This window comes from Urocampus carinirostris, chromosome 17, assembly GCF_059441175.1.
Source record: "Urocampus carinirostris isolate Australia breed hairy pipefish chromosome 17, RoL_Ucar_1.0, whole genome shotgun sequence".
NCBI classification, from domain to species: Eukaryota; Metazoa; Chordata; class Actinopteri; order Syngnathiformes; family Syngnathidae; genus Urocampus; species Urocampus carinirostris.
Window position 1 is genome coordinate 20,522,655 of NC_142365.1, and position 24,890 is coordinate 20,547,544.

Consider the following 24,890-nt stretch of genomic DNA (forward strand, 5'->3'; position numbering starts at 1 on the left):
CAATCTTTAGAACGCTTTTATTACTTTTTTGCCAAATATATATGGTTTTCCTATGAAGGAGACATTCTTTAAAAGCTAGGTTTACAGCAAATACAGTTTTGCAATTTGACAAAATGTAGGGGGAAAAATTGACACACATTTGGAAACGTGTTCGTTAAAGACAAACCGTGACACTTGTTCATAAAATAAATCATAAAAATACAGGTCAAAACGCCAGTTTATACCTGGCTTATCGTTGTTTGAGATGCAAAAGAAACAATTTTCATGTTGAATGATAGTAAAATTATGTATTTGCATCAAGGCACACGCGCATTGATTATAGTCAATGAGTCATTGCTTTTCTGGCACCTACCTCCTTCTGTTGGTCCCATTGGACAGTACAACTGTACAAACGAAGGAAGGAGGGAGATTATATATATCAAAAAGTTGGTTAAGAGACTATCAACAAAGGGAAGATCCTTGAAATCATGAATACACACGAAAGGTTGTTGCGGATTGTGTTACAAAAGATGGAGGTCGTTGAGGGATCTGCTATTTTGCTCACTGAAGTGGTGCAAGCTCTGCTTTCCCTGCTTGAAGTGACTCTCCCTTCTGGAAAAGGGTAATGTCACCTGCAGTCGTAGAAGAGTCTCGATATTTTTAAAACTTCGGATCTGCGAAGTCTTAAGGGTGTCGAGTACTGTGGTGGGAAGGTAGCCAGCCAGGGGGTCAGTCCACTTCTCCTTCCATGACTGGATCTCGTCCTGAAGCGAGGACTGATCCGGCAGGTCTTCCTTGTAGAGGCGTAGAACGAGTCCGCCGAGGGTTCCGCTGTCCACTTTGCACATCGCGTAAGGCACAATCTCCAGACAACGCAAAGTATCTGTCACCTTTTCGGTGAAAAGGTTGTCGATTTCCGATATGGAGTGCTCGATGAATTTTGTACTTAGTGCATTTTTGTACAAGTCGCAGAGAGGTTCGAGGAGGACCGGATGTAACAAGGGGATGTGGAGTTTGGACGCTATCTCCACAGCTTCGCTGAACCAGGCCTGGTGATGCGTGTCAATATCGCTCAATAAATTCCTGAGAGAAGCACAGACATCTGGCAGAGTGTTGATGGCGAGTAACATGTCTAAGGGTTTACCTTGAAGAAACTGACTCAGCTTTTGGGTTTTGTGCAAGACGTGCCTCCATATCACCAACGAAAGGACAAAGTCAAAGTTTCGGATGGAATGGAAAAAGATGGCCGCTTGCTGCCGGTCCGATTGGGTTCCATGATGTTTGAGTTCGCTCAAGCAAAGCAAGACGGCCTCGAGGATATCGAGCATGACTTGGTGCATGTCGTGACTCTTGTCCCAATTCTTCGTCAGCTTGTCTCTCAGCTCGTTGCCTTTACTTTCGTTGCTCTCAAACACATGGAGGATCAGTTCTTCCAGTTTATTCTGCCGTTCTGTATCCAGAGTAAGCCAATGCAGGATTTCCCCAACTTCTGCTCTCTTTTCTGACGGAGAACATTTAGCAAGCCACACGTTAAGGGACAAACTATAGCTTAGTGTTCTTACTGCCTGAGGGTATTTCTCGGCTATTGCTGAGCTAACAGCTCTCATCTGCGTCCCGACCTTACCCACACTCATCAAAGCCTGACCTCTACAATAGGCCATGTTTAGGCCCCATTTTTCAGAGAGCGTCATCTCGATGGCTTCTAAAAGTACAGCGGAGTCGTCAACAAACGGGATGAAAGCCAGGGTTTCTTCACATTGGATATCTTCCTTGTTTAAGTATCGGATGCACAGCGGGACGTAAAGCTCGCCATCTACATCAACAGTTTGCTCAGTGATTATGGTGAAGAACTGCGAGTCCCAAAGTTCCTTGATAATTTCTTCACGCAACAGAGGCTCATAAAAAGACACTGGCTGTCTTGGTCCTGTTTTTAGGACCTCTTCAGGTTTTTTATCACATTCAGCAGGTTGCTCCTCTCCACTTCCAAGATTTTCCAATACTTCAGCATTGGTTTTAGATACCTCTGCTATTTCACCTTCTGTAGAAAAATATAAAAAAGAGTTGGTATTGAAAATGTTACTGGCTTTTACAGCGCCAATACAGATTGTTAGTTGTTGAGTAAGCCGTTTTATTCACTGAACTCTCTGAAACACAATCTATTGTTTTCCGGAATACTATAGGCTATGGTACACAATGACAGTGGCTTCAAGAATAGTTAACATAGCAGCCATTAATTCAATAATATTTGTATAGTTTTAAGGAGGTTTATTGTTAAAATAACTAGAGGATGCTCACTAGGCCATCAAACACAGGGGTAGAAATGCATGACACCCCTTTTGGTTATTTTAAATCGGCGTTTTCGTTTGTTCTCACATGACAGCGCATTCCGTAGTCAAATATCTTTTTATTTTAAGCCATCTCGACCACATAAATCAAGTTTTTTGCTTCAGAGATGCAAGTAAGGTACATGTTGGTTTTTGTACATTGTTTGCAATTTAAATGGCCTTTCACGTCATCTAAACACTTGGGAAGCCTTTTGAAGCTTTATTTCATATTGATTTAAAAAGTGCAACACTATGTAATGGCAAGTACACGGAATTATCTTACTAATGTGTGTAATGATCACTTAATTTTTGCCAGGGATATCATTTTAAGCTGTATACATTTCTAGACTCAACACAAAGTAGAAACCATTGAGATGCATGACATCAAATGTACTTACCTTTGAATAGAGTGAGGCTTTGTAATGTTTCATTTACCTGCAGAAAAAAAACAAACAAAATAAAAGAAAACATAAAATGATCATTTACCACTGACAGCCAAGTACTTTGTGATAGTAAAAAAAATCAGTGCTAACCAACACCACATATTTATGCTAGATTTGCCATATATCAAGTTTCCCAAATGACAATTCATAATGTGTAAGCTGCCGGAGCTTGAGTTTGTGCCTTTCTAGAGCAGATTTTGTGTTCTACAAAAAATAGGGGTTTAAGTTGTTTATGTAACAAAAACACACATTATCCAATGATCTAAACCTTTAAAAAAAAAAAAAACAGGAAATATAATTTTAGACATGGATGTCCAAAAATACCAGAACAAATTTTTTGTGTGCAGCTTTTTTATCCACCAAATACTCTACAGTGCTTTTAAAAGTATATTTTTTACAGTGGAAAGTACTTTTTGGAAAGATATAGTAGTTGTAATACTGCAATAGCTCACAGCAATTTATTTGGATCATCGTCATAAATGGTTAATAAAATGGAAAATCCTTATTCCTTTATGAAAAGCTATCAATGATGTTAACAGATGAATCCACACAGACTAACTAACGTACCTGCGAAAGAAAGGAAGCGCTGTGTGGATCAAGTTGGATGCACTTGTCGATAACTTGAGGCAGCTTGTGTAGGGTCGTCTTGTGAGACATTAGCATCACGTGAGCTGTTCTGTTTCCTTTGCAAACGGTATTCCTTAAAACGTCTCTCATTGAATTCAAAGTGGACTTCATGAGGTCACACTCGATGCCGACACTGGGCAGGACCGCCACAAGCCCAAGAAGACGACTTACTGCCGGGTGTTTTTCACATTCAGGATGGAGTAATGTTTCGGCAATGGATGTCGGAGGTGCAAAATCCTGCTCTTTTTCTCTCCAGAACGCAGCCCACGAATTGATATCCTGCTCCAAAGTATCGGGTTCTAGAAGATCTGACAGGTACAAGATGAAAGGCTTTTCTTTTGATTCAGGGATAATTGGCTGTGGATTGCAAGACGGCAACAAAGACAAAATGGAGAGAGCTTTCAAATGCTTGTCTGAGAAGCTCAACTCCATTTCGTCAATCAGACTTTGGAGAAGGGGAATACTCAGAGTCTCTCGGTAGTAGATTTCAGGAGAATCATAGCTGTTGGCCTCCTCCGAGAAGCAGATTTGATGAGGGGCTATCTTGGTGGCTAACCGAAAAGCCTGCTCAAACCAAGTTGAATGTACTGTGCTCACATTTTCTAACATTTTTTTGAGGTTTTCAATGATCAGCGGGATCTTTTCCACTTCGCACAAAATGTCAGCTGGGTTTCCACAGCGGAAAACGGTGCTACAATTACGAAGAGGAGCACAGGCGTTCTTCAGGATCACAAGGGTGACAATGAAATCCACGCTCTTCAGCGCTGCAGACAGAACATGAGCGTGCATGGACGTAGCACCTCTAGTATCGGTACAGACGGTATCAAGGCAACTCAGAATGCCCTCCAAAGTGTCAGCGAGGATGTCAAAAAAGTCCTCTCTCTTCTTCCATCTGGAACAGCACGTCTCGGGAATTTCTTCCAGGGCCTCCCTCGGCATGTTTAACAATCCATCAACGGCCTGCGCTAACTCTTTTTCCAGACCAGGAGATTCATCAAAGAACTGTAGTAAATCTTCTGTGATGTCCAACATTTTAGCTACAGAAGGGCATGGCACGCTGCGCACTAGCCAATATGCCAAACCACACGACTCACTGGGTGTGACCACACAGAGTGGATAACTCTCCAGGATCTCCAGAGACATTTTCTTTAAGCTTTGATAACCTGAGCCCAACCGCATCAACGCTTGCCCTCGACACTGCGCCATGGGTAAGCCCCAGGATTCTGTTAGGATTTTTAAAAGCTTACTCGCTTGTGTGTCCATGTGACAGTTATTGTCATATGGCAAGTAACCCAGCAGCTCTACTTTTGGTGCAGATTCTCTGACATACCTGACAAAAACAGGTAAGTGAATTTCATCAGCAATCATAACAGGTTTGTCCGTGATGAGTGAGAAGAACGGTGATTCTTGTATCTCGTTTAAAACCGCATCTCTGATTCCTTCTATGAGTGATGTCACAATCTCAGCTTGCGAAATTTTCTTCTCCTTTGTGAACCAGTGGCACATGTTGAGCTCCTGGCTAAAACGTTCCTTTTCCTCTTCAGGGAGCTCCGGAAAACTGACGTTTCTTTTACCAAGGATTGCAGCTTGTCTGAAAACGGTCACCAGACTTTGGCGGTTGTCTCCAAGTTGTCCGTTTTCATCTACTGGCTTTGTGTGTTGTTCCTCCGTTGAGTCAGGGCACAGCTGAAGATCAGTCTCATCACTGTCCACTTTCACTGACAAAGCCACTGCAAAATAAAAATAAATATATTCAGAGGTTTGATCAATTAATGTCAAGTGATTCGAAATTTCCAATTGATTATGGATGTATATGATTATACCTTCCATGCTGTCAGAGTTTTTGATTAAACTTTTGGCTTCCTTATCCTGTGGAAACAGATAGTCAACAAATATAATTAGAAAAAAATCTATTCAAATGTGTGACACCACTGACTAAAGATCACACCAATTATGATGTTTCAATTAATTTACATTTGTGCTTTTAAATATAAAATAACCTCAATGACATTATTTACAATTCCAAATGGGGTCATATGAAATTACTGCAGTGGACAGCAGTGAAAATTGTGAGTTTTCTCTTATTACATTCTGTTTTAGTTACTGCATGGTCAATCCATAGTAGAGGTAAGCTCTTGGGCCTGGGCCTGAACCCGTGCCGGGCTTAAAATGTTAAGTTCTCTCTTACCATCAAGTTAAATTTGAACCCACCCCAAAACAATAAAACATTGTATAACCACATGGTGCCGTAAGAAAAACAAAAAAGGAAAGCAGTGAAACATTAGCACATGATATGAAGCTAAGAGGACTTACCAAACAGATACCCTCCAAGGCTTGAGGAGTAACCTTCAAGCACTGGCTCACCATGCGCTCAAGATCTCGGTTGAAATCTGTTCCCACTTGTAGCACAGCCAAACACAGGGACCGATCTTTGGCATTTGTATTTTTCAGATACTCCTGGAACTTCTTGTGGCGCATGACACCTCCGCAGTCTTCCAGTGCCGTGCTAGGTAGAACCGACATAATCCGAAGGAGGGCGTTGATGTTGCCAAAGAATTGCATCAATGGCAGACGCAGCGTTGCAAATATCGAATTGGGGATCGTCACTGAAGCAACTTTGGTCTTCCATGTTACTCTCCAACAGCAAAGTTCAGTGAAAAAGTTGTCGGCATCAGGAAGATCGCTGCTGTAGAGAGGTGGCTTGGATTTTAAACTCTCAAACATATAACTCACTGTCACCAAACAAGGAACCAGGGAGAGAAAGTTGAGAGCTTCTTTGTGGTCTTCAGAAAAATGATCCTTGATTGCATCAATGAGGTTATCTACAAGAGGAGCACTTAAAGTGTCTTTGTAAAATCCGACTGGCTTTGTTAAACTGTCCCTCAGCAAGGTGTTTTCAGGCATTTCTATTGGCACGTCTAGACTTTGTGCAATTGCGCAGGCTTCATCAAACCAGTTCTGGTGAAACACTTTCAAATTGGTTTTGATTCTATTTAAAGTAGAAACAATGCCAGCAATCTGACATAGCTGGAAAGCTGCATTGAAATGATCTCTTTGAAGACCAGCACTCAGTTCTCTTGTAAATGACGAGGTATTCTTTAAAATGACCATAGCAATAATGAAATCAAACTGCTTTAGTTTGCTTAAGAGAACGCCAGCTTGTTCAGAAACATCAGCTTTCCACCTCTGCGGATTGCTGTTGACTTTTTCCAGACACTCAACCAGAGGCTCCAGCATCTGCACAAACACCTCATATGAATCGTGCATTTCTTGCCAAAGGGAACAGTATGTCCCCTGCAATTCCTGGACCTTCTCGTAGCTCTCCCGAAGACCATGAGCGATAACGTGATCAAGCTGTTTTTCAAGAGCGCTCATGCTACCAAAAAACATCACAACCTCTTCAAAGGTATCCAGGGCTCTTTTCACAGCAGGAACCGGGATGGATTTGGACCACCACGTGTTGAATGAGTAGCAAGCGCAGTGGGTGCTAATGGCCAGAGGATAACTCTTCTGCACATAGCAAGCAAAAGCTTTCAGTTTGTAAGACACGTCGCCAGATCCCAGGTATGCCTGACCTCTGCAGTTACTTAAATCCAGACGCCATTCTTTGGTGACTATTTCCATGATGCGATTCTGCATAGTGTCACAGTCCAGGTCGGCTTCCAGGAATCCCATCAATTCCAGTCTCATTACATCAAAACTGTCCACAAACCGAAGGAAGAGCGGGAGATAATCCTTTGACCCAATCTTAACCACACGATCGATGAACAATGAAAAGAAGGAACTTGCGGCTTCCGTCAAAATTCCTTCTCTGACTGCATTTTCACACACGGCCAGAACCTCTTTCATTTCAGACTTGGTGACGTACTCGGCTTCACCATCTTTGTTTTGCAAGTTTTGGCTGTTGTAAGCCGCAGTTAATGCGGCCTGTAGTGCCGATTTTAAAGCTTCTCGATCCGTCTCAGCACACTTCATCTCTGCTAGCGTCTCAGCGTCCATTTCCATGTTTATTCGTTGTAATTCATATTCAGTGTCTTTGTCAGTGTGGTTTCCTCGGCTCGTCACTGTAAGAATTGATTACATGGAAAGGGTAATTAGACACAAACAATGAATAGTTGTAATCGGTTTAATTTTCTACAGATATATTTGTATGAAAAAAAGATAATGTGAATGGTATGGATCAAGTACTTTGTGCAAGCTTGCCCAAGCGTGGTCTTTAAGGGCCAGGGTGTCATGTAGGCATTGAAATGTATGATAAAGGTATGAGAACAAAAAGCAAAAATATCAAAGTATCAGGGTATTAAAACTACAGCCCTAAAATGTATTTTTTCCCTCAATATTACAGTATACAAAAATATTTGTGAATGTCTGAACAGAGCAAAAGGCATCATAAAGGCCCTTACTCACGCCGGCTTCCATAAGTTCAGCCTGCTACCCTCTGGTAGGAGATACAGATCCATTCGAGCCAGAACAAATAGACAGCTTCTTCCCTCAACCTGTCACAATACTCAATTCAAGTCTGCACTGAACTGAACCTCTGTCATATCAGGTAATCCGTATTTGCACTGTAATTAACCAATATTTATAATTGATGGCTGCTATCTCAATTGCCGCCTACTGGGTTTTTATAGTGTTCTGTAGTTTTATATTGGTTAATGCGACTTTTAAATTCTATGATACTTTTTAAATTTGATGTTACTTTAAATTCTGTGTGTATAGGAAGAAAGGGTACTACCACTTCGATATGTCAACTTTTTGTTAAAGACAATCGGACTGCTAAATTACCTCTATATCTTAAACATTGAGAACACGGGCGAGAGCGGACAAATAATATGAACTTATTCGGGGCAGCAAGTGTGAAAACCTCCTTGCATGTTATCTGTCCTTCAAAGATATGAAAATATGTTATTTAATTATTTACAAAAAAACATTGCCCAGCTTCCCCATAGCGTCTCACAGTCCTAGTATTAAGTCTGTTATGATTAATGAGCAATAGATGGCAGTAGTGGCTCTCATGAGTCAAAAAACAGATCTCCCTTGTCCAGGGCCAGATGGCTTACTAACATGCAAGAAGAGGTGAGATGAATAGTAAAGTAACAATAGAATAACATGCCTAAAAACACCCAGAATACTCCCAGGAATCTTAATCATTTTGGGTATTCAAGCCCAAGTGGACTTAGCATTTACCGTAAAATTAGGAATTTAAGCCGCGACATTATTCCCAAGCTTTCAATAATGCATCAATAATAATGCAATAATGCGACTAATTTATGCATTTTTTTCTAACGGCCGCCGAGCAATAAAGATAAGAATGAGACAAGTGGAATATGTGTGTCAAAGAAGACACAAGTTTTTTGTATCTTTGTGCATGGATAAAACTGGCATGGGCAGACCATCATCATGGAAAAGGCGTCAATGAAATGAAATGATCTGATTTTATATATAGCGCTTTTCAAGTCAAGACTTCCCAAAGCGCTTTACAGTGTGCTTCACTTTTCCCAATAGCGTAAGGCGCTAACCTGCTTATTGGGGGCATTAGGGGTTCAGTGTCTTGCCCAAGGACACTTCGACATGTAACACGGAGGAGCCAGGATTCGAACCGCAATCTCTTGATCCCAAGACGAGCGCTCTACCTCCTGAGCCACTGCCGCCCTAGGGGAGCGCCAACGACCATATTGGGAATCATTTTGCAAGTCTGTTTAATTCCAAACGGAAATAATGTGGCGTAATGAACGGATTACAAGAAGCCCAATGAAGCAAAAATGTTTCAGGAGGATTTCTATTTATCTGCGTTTTGGAAGACATATTCTAAATGGTTGGATCCATTGGATTGTCCTTAATGTAACGAAGCAATTTTCGTGGATAATCAAAAAAATTGAAGACGGGCAGGGGACATAATGGTGATTTACGCTGGCTTTATAGATTTGGGTATCTTGTTTCAGACTGATCATGATGTTTCTCTGATGAGTATGTTTTGAAATGGTCATCATATCTGGAATCCCAAGAGTTGAGAAGCTTCCAAATGATGTGGCATAACATATTTCAGTGACTGGTGAAAGTGTACAGACGCATATTTGTTTATCTAAAGTTCAACGTCCCACCGGCGGACTGAAGGAACGTTAAGGGATTAAGGTACCGAATATTATTAAAACTCTTTCTGGGTACAGTCTTTCTTTGTAAATATCTCATTGGTCAATGTGGGCACATGCGGCTTATGTATGTTCAAAATGTTTTTTCCTTTAAAAATTTACTGGGTGCGGTTCTACAGTCCAAATTTGTTACATTTTTCCAACAACAGAGAGCTAATGCTAGTAGTATGTATCAAGGAAATGCCTGTGACAAAAACAAAATGCACTGGAAGAGCTCAGAGGCAGGCATTTTGGCTCAATAAAATTTGGTAATTTTGACTTCTAAGTTGTTTTAGTGACACCATTATAAAACAACAACCAAGGCGTTTGCATAAAACATCTTACCTTTAGAAGGTTTATCTGTGATTTCTTCATCCTATAAAACAAATTTGACAACAGTGAGAATTTTTCCAACTTTTGCAATTATAAAATTATAATATAACTTACAGTCTGTAACATCTGCAGGGCGTCTGGATGCTTCTGGAGATAAGACTCCACCATTTGCTCAATATTGAAATGCACATCTTGGTTGACATAGATATACGCCGAACTACACTGCCTTTGCTCCTTTGGAGTGTCTCTCAGGTAGGCGTGGCATCGTTCCAGTACCATGTGATATTGCCCATAAACATCAGCCTCGGCATTCACAAAAGGAACAGTACCCAACACCCTCAACAGGCTCTGCACATTGGGGTAAAAGCCGATGTCCGGTATCTTCAGCGTAGCAAATACGGTAGTGGGAAGAATTCGGCGCTTGCTGGCGTGTCTCCATTTGACTTCCCAACAACCAAGCTCTTCGTAGAAGGTGTCGGGTCTCGCTAGGTTGTTCAGATTAGCATCTGCTACTTTTTCACGACGAATGCTGAAGTTGTGATCGGCCATGTAGTTGGGCACCAAAGAGAGCCACCTGAGAATCCTCACCATCTCGATGCTGAAAATCCGCTTGACCTCAGCAACAAGATATTGCAGAATGGGTCGAGCTAACGTTTCTCTGTAAAAGTCTTCAAGGGGCGTGTCCATTAATTCGCCGCGATCCATCTCAGGGTTAATGACTTCAACACTGAGCTTCTTGGCTCGACTGAGCGCATCGGAAAACCATTTTCTGTTTAATATGGCGATGTCCTGCTGGTATTTGTTGAGAAGCTTTAAGGCATTTGAAATTGTGTACTGCATGGTACTGCTCACACTGATGATTCCTCTGAGACTGGAGTTGAGAATGCTGACACAGCACAGGGTGTTCTTGAGAACCACTAGCGTCATGATGAAATTGAAATTTCTCAGAACGGGCTTAAGCTTGGCCATTTGTTCAGCTGCTTCTTCATCCACCTTTGAAATCACTTCATTGATGCAGTTCAGGAATGGCTCCAAGATATCCAACATGGTGTGAAAGGCATCCGTGCCATACTCCCAATTTTGACTGAGGATGCCCTTGATTCTGTCCACTTCTCCCTTGATAGGGCCATACGTCATCTGGATTTTTCCTTCCAATCTTTTGTAGAGCTCTGGTGTGTTTCTGAGTAATGACGCTACTTCTTCCACAGTGTCTACAATAGCTTGAATTGATGTGACTGGCATGCAGCGAATGATCCAAATGTTAAATGAATACGGGTCACTTGATGATAACACAACTTGCGGAAATTCCTGTAAAATTTTGCAAGTGAGGTCTCGCATCGGCTGACACATTGGTCCTTTGACGAGGTACGAGAGCCCTCTGCAATGCTCCATCCGCAAGCCCCATTTATTTCTCAGCTCTGATAAAAGGTGATTGAAAAGACCTTCAGCATCTAAATTGCAAGGCAAGAAGCCAATCAGGTGTTTTTGTGGGAAACCCGCCTCTGTGACAGAGCGAATAAAAATGGGAATCTGCTCTTTGTCCTCAATGTTGGTTGCTTTTTGCAGAAGAATGGAAAAGAATCGGGCGTGTTTCAAAGTGTTCTTGATCTCCTGTCGCATGAGGCTCTCGCTAATCTGCAGGATTTCCTTCTTGTCAATTTTTTCCACACAAATTTGCTTGAGGTGTTCCCTTTCTCCGGTGGCTTCATCTGTGTTGATGCTGCCACCGTTGATGCTGAATCCTGTCAGTGCCAAAATTTCCTTAAAATAGGCTTTGAGAATTTCTTTGGCTTTAAAATCGCTTGCATTGTCTTCAGCTTGGTCATTTTTCTGTTCAGGAGTAGCAGTTTTATCATCACAAACACTTTCTGTCTCCTCTGTAACTTTTGGTGTTTCGGTGTTTTCTAATGGAAAAAAACACATTGATACACATCTGAGTAAATACGGTTAAAGAGAAACAAGGCCCAAAATAGCAAAGATTTTTTGGGATAAAACCTACATTACATTTAAATACCATTCATGTTTAAAATGTCAGATTAAGTCTTTCATAAACATTTTTCTTCAAAAGTACTAAATGTCAGTTTACATTTAAATGAGCATATTTAACTTTGATTTAAACATAAATTGAAATAACAAAATGTGGGTTTAACTTAAATCTTTTCAAAGAACTTTAACATTATTTTAAACAAACAATATTAAACGAAATCGGTTAGAACAGATGAAATATATTAAAAAAAAGATATCAAGAATATGTCGAATTCAGCAATAGTCTGTGATAAAGCGAGTAGATGGTAACGTTTGATTATTAGATGGGTGACTGTCAACAATTTACTTGACAGCGTTTTAGTTTTTGGCATTCACCAAATTATTCCATAAATCTAAATATTACTAGTCTTTGAAAATGTAACGTGCATTGCAGCTTACCTTTTATTTTTTTCACAGTGGGTTCCTCTTCCACCTGTAGTAAGGATAATAACCAATATGATCATGTATTAGGAAAATTGTGGAACAAAATTGCAATAGACATTTGTCAGACAGTGCCACACTTACGGCGCCTCCTGAACGTTTCCTGGTACGTGTCGATTCGTTAAATTCATTACTAGCAGGTGCAGAAAAGTCAAATATTGTTGGAACAGCATCGTCGTTCAAGAGACTTTTCTGAAAATAACCAAACCAAAAATGGATTACTAGGAGCGTAATAAAACCCCAAACAACAATATTCATATAATTTAAAAAGAAAAACAAGATTGACTAGTCATTGTCTCGTCCTTGTCTTGTCCTTGGTCTTTTGTCCCTGTTTTTGCCTTGTCTCTTGTTCTGTATTTTGTCTTTTGCCCAGTTTATGGTTTTGTCCATTTCTTGTCTTGATGTGTGTGTTTTTTTTAAATGTAATTCTAAAATGTTATCTCAAAAGGTTTACTTGGGGCGGCACGGCAGTTGAGTGGTTAGCGCGTCCGCGGCACAGTTCTGAGGTCATGGGATCGAATTCTCATGTGCGGAGTTTTTGCGTGTTCTCCCCGTGCTTGCGTGGACTTCCTCCGGGCGTCCCAAATTCCAAAAACATGCAAGTCAGGTTAATTGGCCGATCCAAATTGTCCCTAGGTGTAAATGAGCGGGTAGGTTGTCTGTTCCTGTGTGCCCTGCAACTAGCTGGCAACCAGTTCAGGCTGTCACCTGCCCACTGCCCGAAGATGACTGGGATGGGCTCCAGCACCCCCGCGACCCTACTGAGGATAAGCGCTGCGGATAATGGATGAGTGGATGTAATTGTAGGTTTCTGAGCAGAGTATGTTGTCTTAGTGGCGTGTGCAGCTCTTTGAGACTTTAAGTGATCAAGGGCTATACAGTGATGCCTCTAAATCTGAGCCAGATATAAAAGGGACAAATTAATCTCGTATGTAAAGGTATCACTGTACAAATACATTTGACTTGACCATTACTCTGTAGATGTTCATTGAGGGTGGACTTCTTATTATCACAAGCAAACAAGATGTAAGAACACAAGTTTAAAGTTGAGTCAAACGTGACTTCTCATTAATGTATCAAAGCCCACACTAATGCCACAAAATCATGCATCCTGGCCACAATCAAATATCGTCAAATATGATACCTAACAACAGTAAAAAAAACATTTTTGGACAAACATAAAATGTGCACTGAAAACACAATATGATAGAGTAAAAAATGTTTTGGTTGTTACCTGATTAGATATCAGAGAGGGCTCGAAGTGTTTTGCGCAAAGTTTGTGGTGCTTATGCAGCTCTTCTGGTGGTTGAGAGGCCAAATCTTGACGACAACAGTTAGTCAACCAGGTTTTGCAGCTAAAAACACAAGAAAAATCTATGATAAATGACTGAGTTTTCCCTTAGTGTAGTATCAGTGTACATCGGAATTCCCTCTGAACTTAATCTTCCTGATTATTCTTCCCTTTTTCCTCAAGTATGTATTAAAGTCACAGAAATGCAGTCAAATACGGTGAGTTATCTCAGTTTTGAACTGCACGTTTGAGCTTTAAAAATATAAATGATTTTAAAATGAAAACTGTGCTTGAAGTGAACATTTTGGGTATTGAAAATGTCATTTGCGAAACCGATTGAGAACAATCAGATAAGTCAAATATATAAACGCCAAACATTTTGAAGTTGTCCAGTGAAAAACAATCGCTTGGAATATACTTTTGAACAAAACAACTTAATTATATAAAAAAAAGAAAAAAAAACTTGATTTTTTTTTTCTTTTTGCTGGCAAAAAAAGCCTACCGGTATATGTACAGTATCCTGAATTGTCAAATCGTCAGTTCAAATACATTACCATAATAGACCAGCAGGTGTCGTATTTGGTAACATAGCTGTGAAATTTGCACAAAGTTCTCAACTACGCTATCGGTTTATTTTTTTAATATCGCAAAGTACACTATGTCATAACACTAAAAGCATAGCTATAGAACGTTTCTCATTCAAAACGATTGCGTTTGTTTAATTTTCAACGGACTTGTTCAATAGTGTGGAGAGTCTGCGCCATTTTTAACACGGATAGCCAACATGATGTCAAGCTAAAGACAATGCTAACGGGAGAAAGGTAAAACAAATTCCCTATTTGAAAAGGAAAAACTTGCCGTTGTGGATCCAGGGGAAAACTGAAAAGTGGAATATTAGCATCGTAGTCGCAGTTAGCCGCAGCGCAGCAGTTGCTCATTTTGATAGTTAGCAATGTAGCTTGCGAAGTTAGCAATGCTAACTCGCTTCTTAGCTTAGCTTAGCCGGGGAGTCCGCTGAGAGCGAAAGCGGCAAGAGTCTCCAGACTCCCGCCGCGGCAAAATAACGAGCACAAAATGATATATGAACTTGATTGCAGTTAAACGTTTTTAAAAGTCTTAAGAGTTGAGTTCCATTGTTGAAAAGTTGTTCCGGTAATCGCCGAGAGAGAGCGTGCAATGAAGCAGGAACTAGACACTGCTTTGAAAGGGCTTGGCCAGCAGAGGGCGCAATAGGAGGAAACAAACAGATATGATCCCCAAATACATTTTTTCTTTTAAACTTTGGTTCTACTACAGTTAATAAACAAATTGTATCTTTGTACAGTTTATGTAGTATTTTGTATTATTTCGCTAGCAGCATTTCGTAGTATTTCTTTAGTATTCCTTTAGTATTTCTGTAGTAGTATTTCACAATTACAGTATAGTATTACTGTAGTAGTATTCTCATGCTAGTACTGTATTATTCATCACAGTGTTGCTTTAGTAATATCTTTGTAGTATTTCTGTTGATTTTCATGTAGTACAATTTATGAGGTGATATTCAAGTGTTATAGTATTAATGTAGTAGCTTTTCTGTAGTATTACAGTAGTATTTCACTAAGTATTTTTTACTATATTTTATGTAGTATTTTGTATTATTTCGCTAGCAGTATTTTGTAGTATTTCTTTAGTATTCCTTTAGTATTTCTTTATTAGTATTTCACAATTACAGTAAAGTATTACTGTTGTAGTATTCTCATGCTAGTACTGTATTTTTTATCACAGTGTTGCTTTAGTAATATATTTGTAGTATTACTACAGGAAATCTATTTCTCTCATATTTCCATCGTAGTAATTCTGTATTATAGTACTACTGTAGTTGTACTATTGAAGTATTGCTATAGTAGTATTTCTGTATTGTAGCATTATTGTAGTAGTAATTTTGTCTTATTTCTGTAGTATTTCTGTATAGATAGACGGACGGACAAGATACTTTATTCATCCCCGTAGGGAAATTCACATTTCTACAGTATTACTGTAGTAGAATTTTTGTAGTATTACTTTAGCATTTTTGTTCTATTTCTGTATCTTGCCGAAGTATTCTTTTTGTGGGCTGTGTACTGGGGAAGTTTTGGCACAAAAATGACATCTTTATATGTATATATGTATATATATATACTGTATAGCAATTTTAAATACTGTGAGCTGATGGCTTCATGAAACGATGTGGCAGGTAGGACAGTCCTCGGTTCGGAGAGTTTGAATGAAGTCACGGGTCACGGCACCAATGTAACCGCGGTGTACGTGTCCCACCAAAGATCCACATTCACGCTGGACTGGATGATGAGGTTTTTTATTATTACAGTTCTGCAAATGGATGAGTCACAACATTAGCTTTTTCTGCTGGGTCAGATCTCTTTGATCTCTTTGTAGTACTCTGGTAAAACTGACAACAAACCCCACCTCCTGGTCACATGTTAGAAGCCAAAACCAAACCCCACCCCATACCAGCAGATGGCACTGTTGGACTCAGCATTGCAGGACATTTACCAAAAACTATACACATATTTTAGCAGGAATTTCAATAAAATAATAGTTATTATCACACCCGTTACATATATATATATATATATATATATATATATATATATATATATATATATATATATATATATATATATATATATATATATATATATATATATACATATAAATGTCCCCTGCCCACTGCCCGGAGATGGCTGGGATGGGCTCCAGCTCCCCCCGTGACCCTAATGAGGATAAGCGGTACGGCTAATGAGATGAGATATATAATATACACAAAGTACTGTGTTGACATTTACCATTTTTGTTCGCATTCCCATGACGCCTGCGGGTTGGCGCTTGCGCAATATGTTCCCTCTCGGCCGTACTCTTAGATGAGAACAACACTTCCCATGATGCTTGTAGGTTGGGCGCTTGCGCAAAATGTTCTCCCTAGTCTAGTCCGTACGCTTCAGATAAGAACTACACTTCCCACGATGCTTTTGCGGGCGTGAGCATGCGCAATGTGTTTCCCTTCGGCCCTACCAGTGTTTTTGTTGTTGATGCCATGTTCGGGGTGAAGACCAAATAGCCAGGACTATTTCTCTTTGTTCTTTTTTTAAACTGGCACCTGACGTAAGTTCCATGCTTCTAATTATTCAGCCCTTTCCCGTCGTGTTAAAATAATGTATATTTTATGTATTTAATCACATTTCGAACATTAGTTCTTAGCTATCCGCGTAAACAATCATGCTAGCTGGGTGCCTGTCAAGTAGTGAGACGAGACATCAACATTTACTCTTCACATTTTGACGTACAACATTGTCAAAACTAATAATATTTTCACTTCAAGCGTGGATGAGCATGTTAATGACCACCAATGATCACACGTCCGATATAATTTAAACATCTACTATAAATACTTTGGGTATTTAATGAACACTTGTAAAATCTTATCTACCTACCTACTACCGATCGATCTATCGATCTCCCCCCCCCCTCTCTTTTTTCTCTCGTTCTCTTTGTGTGTTTTTCTTTCTTTATGTAATTTATAATTGTTTACGAGCCACAATTTCTTCCTTCTTTCGGTCTTTCTTTATTAAAACTTATTTCTTTCTGCTTTTATATTCTTCACGAGCCCTCCTTCCTTCAGAATCCTTTCTTCCTCCCTGTCTTCCTTTGAGGCTTTCATCTATGTTTCTTTTTTCTGATTTTCTTTCTTTTATCTTACTTTCCTAATTTATTACTATCCCCCCCATTATATCAATCTTTTTGAGCCTTCTTTAGTTTCTCCCCTTTTTCTCCGAACATTTATTTTTGTGGTGCAGTCTTTGTCCTAATGTGCCGAAGATGAAGTTTGATCTTGTGTATGTGTGTTGTGTCAGGTTGTCGACCGATTGCATTTGTGCAATGAGAACTGATGAGGACGTCTTCATCCTCCTTTGTCCTTTTTCCTTCCGCTCTTGATGGGTCACAACTTGATACCGAGATGACGGACAGCGTCAGAACATTCCTCCGCAATGTTGCCACGGTCAGCATTAGCACGTTTTAACACACAGCGCCTGTTAAAACGCAATGGTGTAATCTACTAAGCTACAAATCATAGGCATACCAACCTGGTATCATGGTTAAAATAAGCTAAACCTGTGATAATAATGAAGCAAAAGTGTTTTAACAATAGATTTGTGTTTCTGATATTGATCTACCACAATCGTGATCAGTTGATGTGATTTCTTTGTATTACCTGTACACTTACTTTAATTGACTAGATTAAAAAAGTGACAATCCTTTCAGGGAATCAAGGATTCAATTTTGGGGATCGGAAATATCACCAAGCTGGATGCTCGAATTCGCCAGAAACGCGAGGAGCAGCGAAAAAGAAAAAGCAGTGGCGTTTTGGCGCAAAGACGAGCTCAAAGTGAAGAGCGCAAACCTGACAAGTAGGTGCAAAATTTTCATTAATTCCAAAGCGGCCCGCCCAAACCAATACAATTAGTGATCAATGTTGCGGCCCTTTGAGTCTCTTTGTGATTAAGGGCTATACAAATAAACTTGACTTGATTTGTTGGGCTCTGTGATTTGTTGATCTGAAGTTCTCGCCTCGAACTATTTTTGGAGTTTTGAGTTTGACAGTAATGACTGCTTTGTATAGCTGATTTCTGTCCACTGTTTGTGGCTCCTAATTGACAGTGGTAATTGCTGGGAAAGGCTTAGTTTCTCTCACAGCTCTAATAAATCCATCAACAAATTATGTTGCACTAAAACTGATTATATGGAATGGTTTGTTACATTTGTATTTTGTTAAATAAACAATACAGTTGTCTGTTTTTTGTAGTGATCCAAAAGTAGCCAGCAGGATCTTTCAATGCTGTGCCTGGAATGGGGGAGTCTTCTGGGTAAGACATGGAAACACATTTTCTATTCCCAGAAACGAAAAATGTTTGTGCTGATCGTGTGTTACCATAACAACATCAAAAATACACTCAAAAGTTTGTAAATAGTCATGCTTTTTGTTTTGTTTTTGCTTGCTTTTCTAGCTGAGTCTTTTCCTCTTTTACCGGGTGTTTATCCCACTACTCCAGATGCTCTCTGCCAAAATAATCGGTATGTGATGTGTTGAAAATTGTCATAGATTGAGTTTGATGCGTTCAATAACTTTATTTTGGTCTGCAGGCGACCCATCACTTCACGGCAGTGTCTGGTCGTGGTTGGAGTTTATCCTGACGTCTGTCTTCAGCGCTCTATGGGTCCTTCCTCTTTTTGTCCTTAGCAAAATTGTCAACGCTATTTGGTTTCAGGTTGGTCATTACTAACATTCTTTTTTTTTATTACCACATCAGGGTAATTAAAGAACAAATATACCAACCAATCAATATGCCAGAGGTTATTTCTTGATCAGAAGGTAGAACCAGTCTGCAGAGATGGGTTAGAAAAATGTAAGAAAGGCCAACCAAAAACAGAGAAGTCCCAAGCCAGAAGGTTTATCCCTTTTCTGGGTTTAATACTGCAGGTAGCAATAACGGAGTCCCATGGACTTGCTGGCACGGATTAGCTGTGCGTTTCTGTGTCCTGTTTACAAAAATAGTGGCAGTCAATTTTATTGTCCTTATTTCACAAGGCGCTTTCTGGCAGCATACATTAGCAATTTACCCTCAAATACGAGCCAAGAGAACAGCGTAAGCAGTATGCAGACTGGGAACATTAAACATAATCCAAAAATGCAGAATGGTTGGGGGGGTATTGGGGGTTGGGCTGGTATTATTGATCATCATAATTTCAATTAAAACAACTTTGAGACTAACGGGAGAAGTTATCATATCAGAATACTCAATCAGATACCAAAATAGATACAAGATTCAGCTATTTGTTACATTTGATTGATCCAATCATGAGAATTCTGAATTGACATAATTCATCATTTTGACAGACCAGACCTAAAAGATTATTTTATCAAATTTGTGCCCTTTTGGTTTCCTCTGGGGTCCAAAAATGTAGTATTCCCTAGAGTTTGACTTTTGTGTATTTTTTGCAGGATATTGCTGACTTAGCTTTCGAAGTTAGCGGCTGTAAAGCGCAGAAGTTTCCCAGTGTCAGTAAAATCATTGCCGACATGCTCTTCAATCTTCTTCTGCAGGCGCTCTTCCTCATTCAGGTTTGAACTTTCAAAATAAGTGCTGAGAAGGCAAAGCCAGCAAAGTCATTGGAGCTCATGGGCCACACAGGAGTAATTAAAAAAACTCTCATGTGGGCCAAACTAGTAGATATGAAAGAGAGAGATAGATAGATATGAGAAAGAGGGATAGAGAGAGATATCTAATTTCTCTGTTTTTTATCCCTTTTCACTTTTTTTCTTTGTCTCTTTTGTTATCGCTCTGTCTCTCCATATCTCCTTTCCATTTTCCCTCACTCTTTCCTGTTGTCTTTCTTGCTTGCTTTCTTTCTTGGTTTCTTTGTCTCTATCTCTCTCTCTCTCTCTCTCACACACACACACTCTGTATCTCTTTCTCCCTTTCTATTTTTCTTTCTAATTTACTATTCCTCGAAGGTCCTTTTCCCCATGCATGAGGCCCCTTTGCTCAAATGACTAATCTGGCCTTACCAATTTTCTTGGTGTTCCGCAGTGTGCAAGTGAGCCTTTTTTCTAATTGTATTTGTGTTCTGAAGGGGTTGCTAGCAATGTTCCCTCTAAGCTGTGTGTGTGCGCATTTGCGCACTACCCAGAGCTTTTCTGCGCACAAGAAAATCTAGCCAGCTCACAAAAATCAGGGCTCGAAATTGCTAATTAAGTAGTGAATTAAGTCAAAGTTACAGTGCATGAAGGTACAAATACACGGGTTTCCCTGACGCTGTGTTCTAAATGCGGTATTTTGATGTCAATGTCGAAGTAGAACGAAGTTGAGTAAATCAGTAGAGTTTTTCGATAACCAGCTTCTTCGGCTCGGCTCACTAAAAAGAACCGGCTCTTTCGGGTCCCAAACGACTCTTCAGGTTGTTTTTGCTTTCTTAATCCCTACATGACCAAATATTATGTAAACTTGTGCACAAAATGACTTAAAGGAAGGGGGGGAAATAGAACAAAAAAGCAAAAAAAAAAAAAAAAAAAAAAAAAATGAAATAGTACTGAAAAGCTGAGAAAAAGGAAGGAAACATTCAGAAAAAAGCCAGAAAAAAAGAAAAGAAACAAACAAAAAAAAAGTAAATAGAGAACGAAAAGAAAAAAGTAACAGCTAGGAAAAAATAAACACAATGAGATTTTTTTAAAGGAATAAAAAAAATATTAAAAAAAACAGGGAAAAAGAAGAAAAAGTTTGTTGCATTCAAATAATTTCCAATTATACCAAGTCAATCTTGTTGCCAACATTGTACTTCCACTAAAAAATGTGATTAAATACAGTTCTGTATCGTGCAACCGACTAAATAAGTCCCCAACAATGTTAGTATTATGCGACAAAAGATACCAGGGGGAAAAATGGAAATCTTGTGAAAGAATTGTTGTGAAAACAAATGACGTTTGTAGGCCGTACAGCCTTTGTAATAATACATTAGTCAATTCATTCAAAAGTGTAAAAAATTATTGCATTGCCGGAAACTCCAAAATGAAACTTGATGTCAAGTTTTGGACATGTTTGATAATGTATTAGTTGCCACACTTGGGATTGCTGTTGCTCACTGTTGTTTCAAGCGTTGCTCACCGACTTTGTGTGAATGCTCAGAGCCGTGGAAAATTAGAGGGAACATTGGTTGCTAGTGAGCCTTTTTTCTAATCGTATTTGTATCCTGCAGGGAGTGTTGGTGAGCCTTTTTCCAATCGACGCCATTGGCCAGCTTGTCAGCCTGCTTCACATGTCGCTGCTTTACTCTTTGTATTGTTTTGAGTATCGGTGGTTCAATCACGGTGAGTTAGTGCAATATAAATAATAATGTATGGTGTACCCATTTTAATAAGAGTAACGTTTTAGGTGTGGAGATGCACCAACGGCTGTCCAATATCGAGCGAAACTGGCCTTATTATTTTGGTTTTGGTTTGCCAATGGCTTTGTTGACGGCCTTGCCTTCGTCCTATATTGTCAGGTAAGGGTTCTACATTCAAACATTGATTTGAATATTGGGCAAAAATACATGAACTATTAATGTTAATTCTTATTTTTTTTAAAAAACATAGGTCGAGAAATGTTTATTTCTTTTACACTGTGGAATCCCAACATAAGTCAGCGCCACGTTTGTCCGACATCCTGCACCCATGCTTTGCCGTGTATCACTGGCGCTCGCTCGTAACAGACAACACAAAACCAGACAAAAGTTTGATAATACTTTCATGCACCATGTTTCATGCACCAAGACCGTAACACAGGGAAGACACTCTCATTTGACAACAGGGGACACATGCTAGAAAAACACTCTCATGAGGCCCAGACTAGTAGGTTAAAGTGAAAGGAAGAAAGGTATATACATGGAGAAGGATGAAGAGAAAGAAAAGGGGAAAGAGAAGCAAGAGATGGAAAGGGAGAAAAAGACAGAAAGTGAGAAATAGTAAAAAAGAGAGAAATGAATATGACGAGAGAAAGCAAGCAAGAAAGAGAGCTACGGAGAGAGGAGGTGGAAGAAAAAGAAAAAAAGGAGAAAGAGTAAAAAGAGAAATAAAGATAGCAAGAGAAAGAAAAAAATAGAAAAAAATAGAAAAAGAGATAAAGAGAGGTACTGGGGAAAGAGAAAGACAACAAGAGAGATAACAAGAGAAATAAAGTTAAAAAGTAAATGAAAAAAATATCATTAGCACCAGTTGTTTGGTGAGTGGCGCCTCGCTCTGCCAACATCCAGTAGCAATATTTAAAAAAGGAGGTTGTTGTTTGGCTCATTATTTGGCTTTCACTATTGTCTGGCCTGCAACATTAAATCATGTGGGGTGGCCACATTTTGCCCAAGGGCCACTATTTTGATACATGGTTCTTGTGTGTTTTTCAAATTTTCTTTTCCACAGCGGCTGCTTGTTCTCCATCCTTTTCCCTCTTTTCATCGTCAGCGCTAACGAAGCAAAGGCGCCAACAAAACTCTAGTAAGTGTTAAACCAAAAAGCACTTTTGAATCATTCAGAGTCTTAGTTTGTGTTTTTTTGTTTTGTTTGTTTAGCCATTTTCAGCTTCGCCTTTTTTCGCTGGTGGTTTTGATTAGCAACAAACTTTTCCACAAGACGGTCCACTTGCAGACTTCGGCGTCTTCTGAGAGGCTGGCGCCTCTCACGCCTCACCTGCCCCACAAACATCATGCTACATGAAGCAATTTTTAACAAATGTCTTTTTTAAACACAAAGTTTACATTTGTTTCATATATTTTCCACACTATAATGCACACCGGATCATAATGTGGACGTCCAAAATATAGTCCTTCTTATATCGAGGCCTCCCTGGACTATAAGCCAAATGGAATTCAAACTACAGTAAGAGCTACGGTTGCAGAAAAATACATACATACATTTAAATTCAAATGTTTTTTTTTTTTTTTTTCAAACATAAATTAACACAGGGGTCTCCAATGTTTTGCCTGGTAGCCACCTATGACCACTTGAGTAACTTCTGGACTGGTTATAAAATATATCATGAGTCATTGTGATTTTTTAGGGGTAATGTGAATTTACGCCCGTAGTATGTTTGACTGAACCTAGTTTAATCACCAATAATGGCAATCTGGTAATAAAATAGTAATAACGTGTTATAGAAATTTATATCAGACTGTTAGTCGTTTGGGCTAATCAGTAACAAAAAGTAGCTTGATGCTTCACAAAGGATGGAGACCCCTCCTGCACAGAAATATTTCAAACTAAGCTAACCTATGCTTATAACAATTCAAACAAGCATACGTCTTTTTGTCCAAAACATTTCCATAAACATCTTCACTTCCTCATAATGTCTCATACTTATGGACATCACTTAAAGGCCACTTTTTTCTCAAAGGCGAAACAGATAAAATATGCAGTATCTTTATTGTAACTATCGATTTCGAATTGTATCTACCGTATTTTCCATGTAAGGCGCACCCGATTATTATGCGCACTTTCAACTTTCTGGCCAATTAGGACACTTTGTTTATACTCCGGTAAATCCAGGTATTGTTGGCCATTTTATTCATATGTTGTAATTGCCAGTGTTCCTCACACAAGAATTATATGGTTGACAGAATTATTTTACTTTCTTATCATTGAAATAACACGGTAAATCATGTCGACTTCAAAGGATGTTGTCTGCTCCTAAGACAAAAAAATATTTTTATGTTGCTTTTATGGAGCAAACTCTATATTGTTTCAAGACTGCTGTTTAAGGTTTGTTGATTATGACAGTTTTTTTTCCCAAAAGTCAAATTTGGACACATATTAAAGCCATTTTAAATGACGACGTTGTTTTCTCTTATCACATATAAGTATTGACTACATCTAATATATTGGGGCGGCAGTAGCTCAGGAGGTAGAGCGCTCGTCTTGGTATCAAGGGATCCCAGTTCGAATCCCGGCTTGTCCGTGTTACATGTCCAAGTGTCCTTGGGTAAGACACTGAACCCCTAATACCCCCAATAAGCAGGTTAGCGTCTTACATGGCTGCAATACAAGGCCGCTATTGGGAAATGTGAAGCACACTGTAAAGCGCTTTGGGAAGTCATTCACTTGAAAAGCAATCGGGAGCTGCGTGTGGAAGAAGCCTGGTCTATTTTCAGGAGGTAGTGGCAACTACTCTCCCACCAGATACAATCCTTCTTTCCAGGAGCTCCAACTCCATCATTTTCGCCGAACTCACTGTTCCCTGGGAAGACAGGCTAGCCACATCTTATCAGGCAAAGAGGGCTAAATACCAGGACATTGTGGATGAGGCGACCATCGCCGGATGGCATTCTACCCTCCACCCAATTGAGGTTGGCGCTTGGGGTTTCCACACCATATCTATGCGCGGTTTCCTGCAGAAGACGGACTTAATTCCAAACAAGTGCAGAAGGCTATCAGGGAGACAGCCACAGAAGCTGAAGGCAGTTCCAGGTGGCTGTGGATGTCAAGAAGTTGTAGCTGGGCCCCTTATGCAGGTTAAGGTCAACTCAGCCCTTTCTGCCCCACTCAGAAGTATGCAGTTTGAGGGCTGCTACACCTGTGACCTTGAAATACCAGCTAAGGATGCAGAAGTCAAGTCATGTTTATTTGTATAGCCCTTAATCACAAAGAGTCTCAAAGGGCTGCACAGATCAAAGACTATTCCAAACTACGGACTATTATAGAATAGAATAGAATATACCTTTATTGTCATTGTTACAAAATGGGTTA

The 24,890-nt window shown here is 39.6% G+C and overlaps 2 protein-coding genes across 3 annotated transcripts; one reads left to right on the top strand and one right to left on the bottom strand.

Moving 5' to 3' along the window:
- On the bottom strand, nt 1-14,777 carry LOC148349471 (uncharacterized). Its single transcript, XM_088320673.1, has 11 exons — nt 14,450-14,777; nt 13,535-13,655; nt 12,385-12,492; nt 12,259-12,292; nt 9,949-11,738; nt 9,847-9,877; nt 5,687-7,437; nt 5,197-5,242; nt 3,314-5,103; nt 2,702-2,738; nt 1-2,017 (listed from the first exon to the last, which is right to left on the bottom strand). The coding sequence occupies exons 1-11, from the start codon at nt 14,527-14,529 to the stop codon at nt 501-503; spliced, it is 7,305 nt and encodes a 2,434-aa protein (XP_088176799.1). The 5' UTR covers nt 14,530-14,777; the 3' UTR covers nt 1-500.
- On the top strand, nt 14,175-23,976 carry ei24 (EI24 autophagy associated transmembrane protein). Of its 2 annotated transcripts, none has more exons than XM_088320672.1 (11): nt 14,175-14,412; nt 17,479-17,624; nt 17,888-18,033; nt 18,429-18,489; nt 18,631-18,697; nt 18,767-18,891; nt 19,626-19,745; nt 21,377-21,488; nt 21,553-21,664; nt 22,572-22,646; nt 22,721-23,976. In XM_088320672.1, the coding sequence occupies exons 2-11, from the start codon at nt 17,514-17,516 to the stop codon at nt 22,863-22,865; spliced, it is 1,074 nt and encodes a 357-aa protein (XP_088176798.1). In that variant the 5' UTR covers nt 14,175-14,412; nt 17,479-17,513; the 3' UTR covers nt 22,866-23,976. The 2 variants fall into 2 exon arrangements, with proteins under 2 accessions (XP_088176798.1, XP_088176797.1); XM_088320671.1 differs by lacking the exon at nt 14,175-14,412 and adding an exon at nt 16,602-16,729.
- The last annotated feature ends 914 nt before the right edge of the window (nt 23,977-24,890 follow it).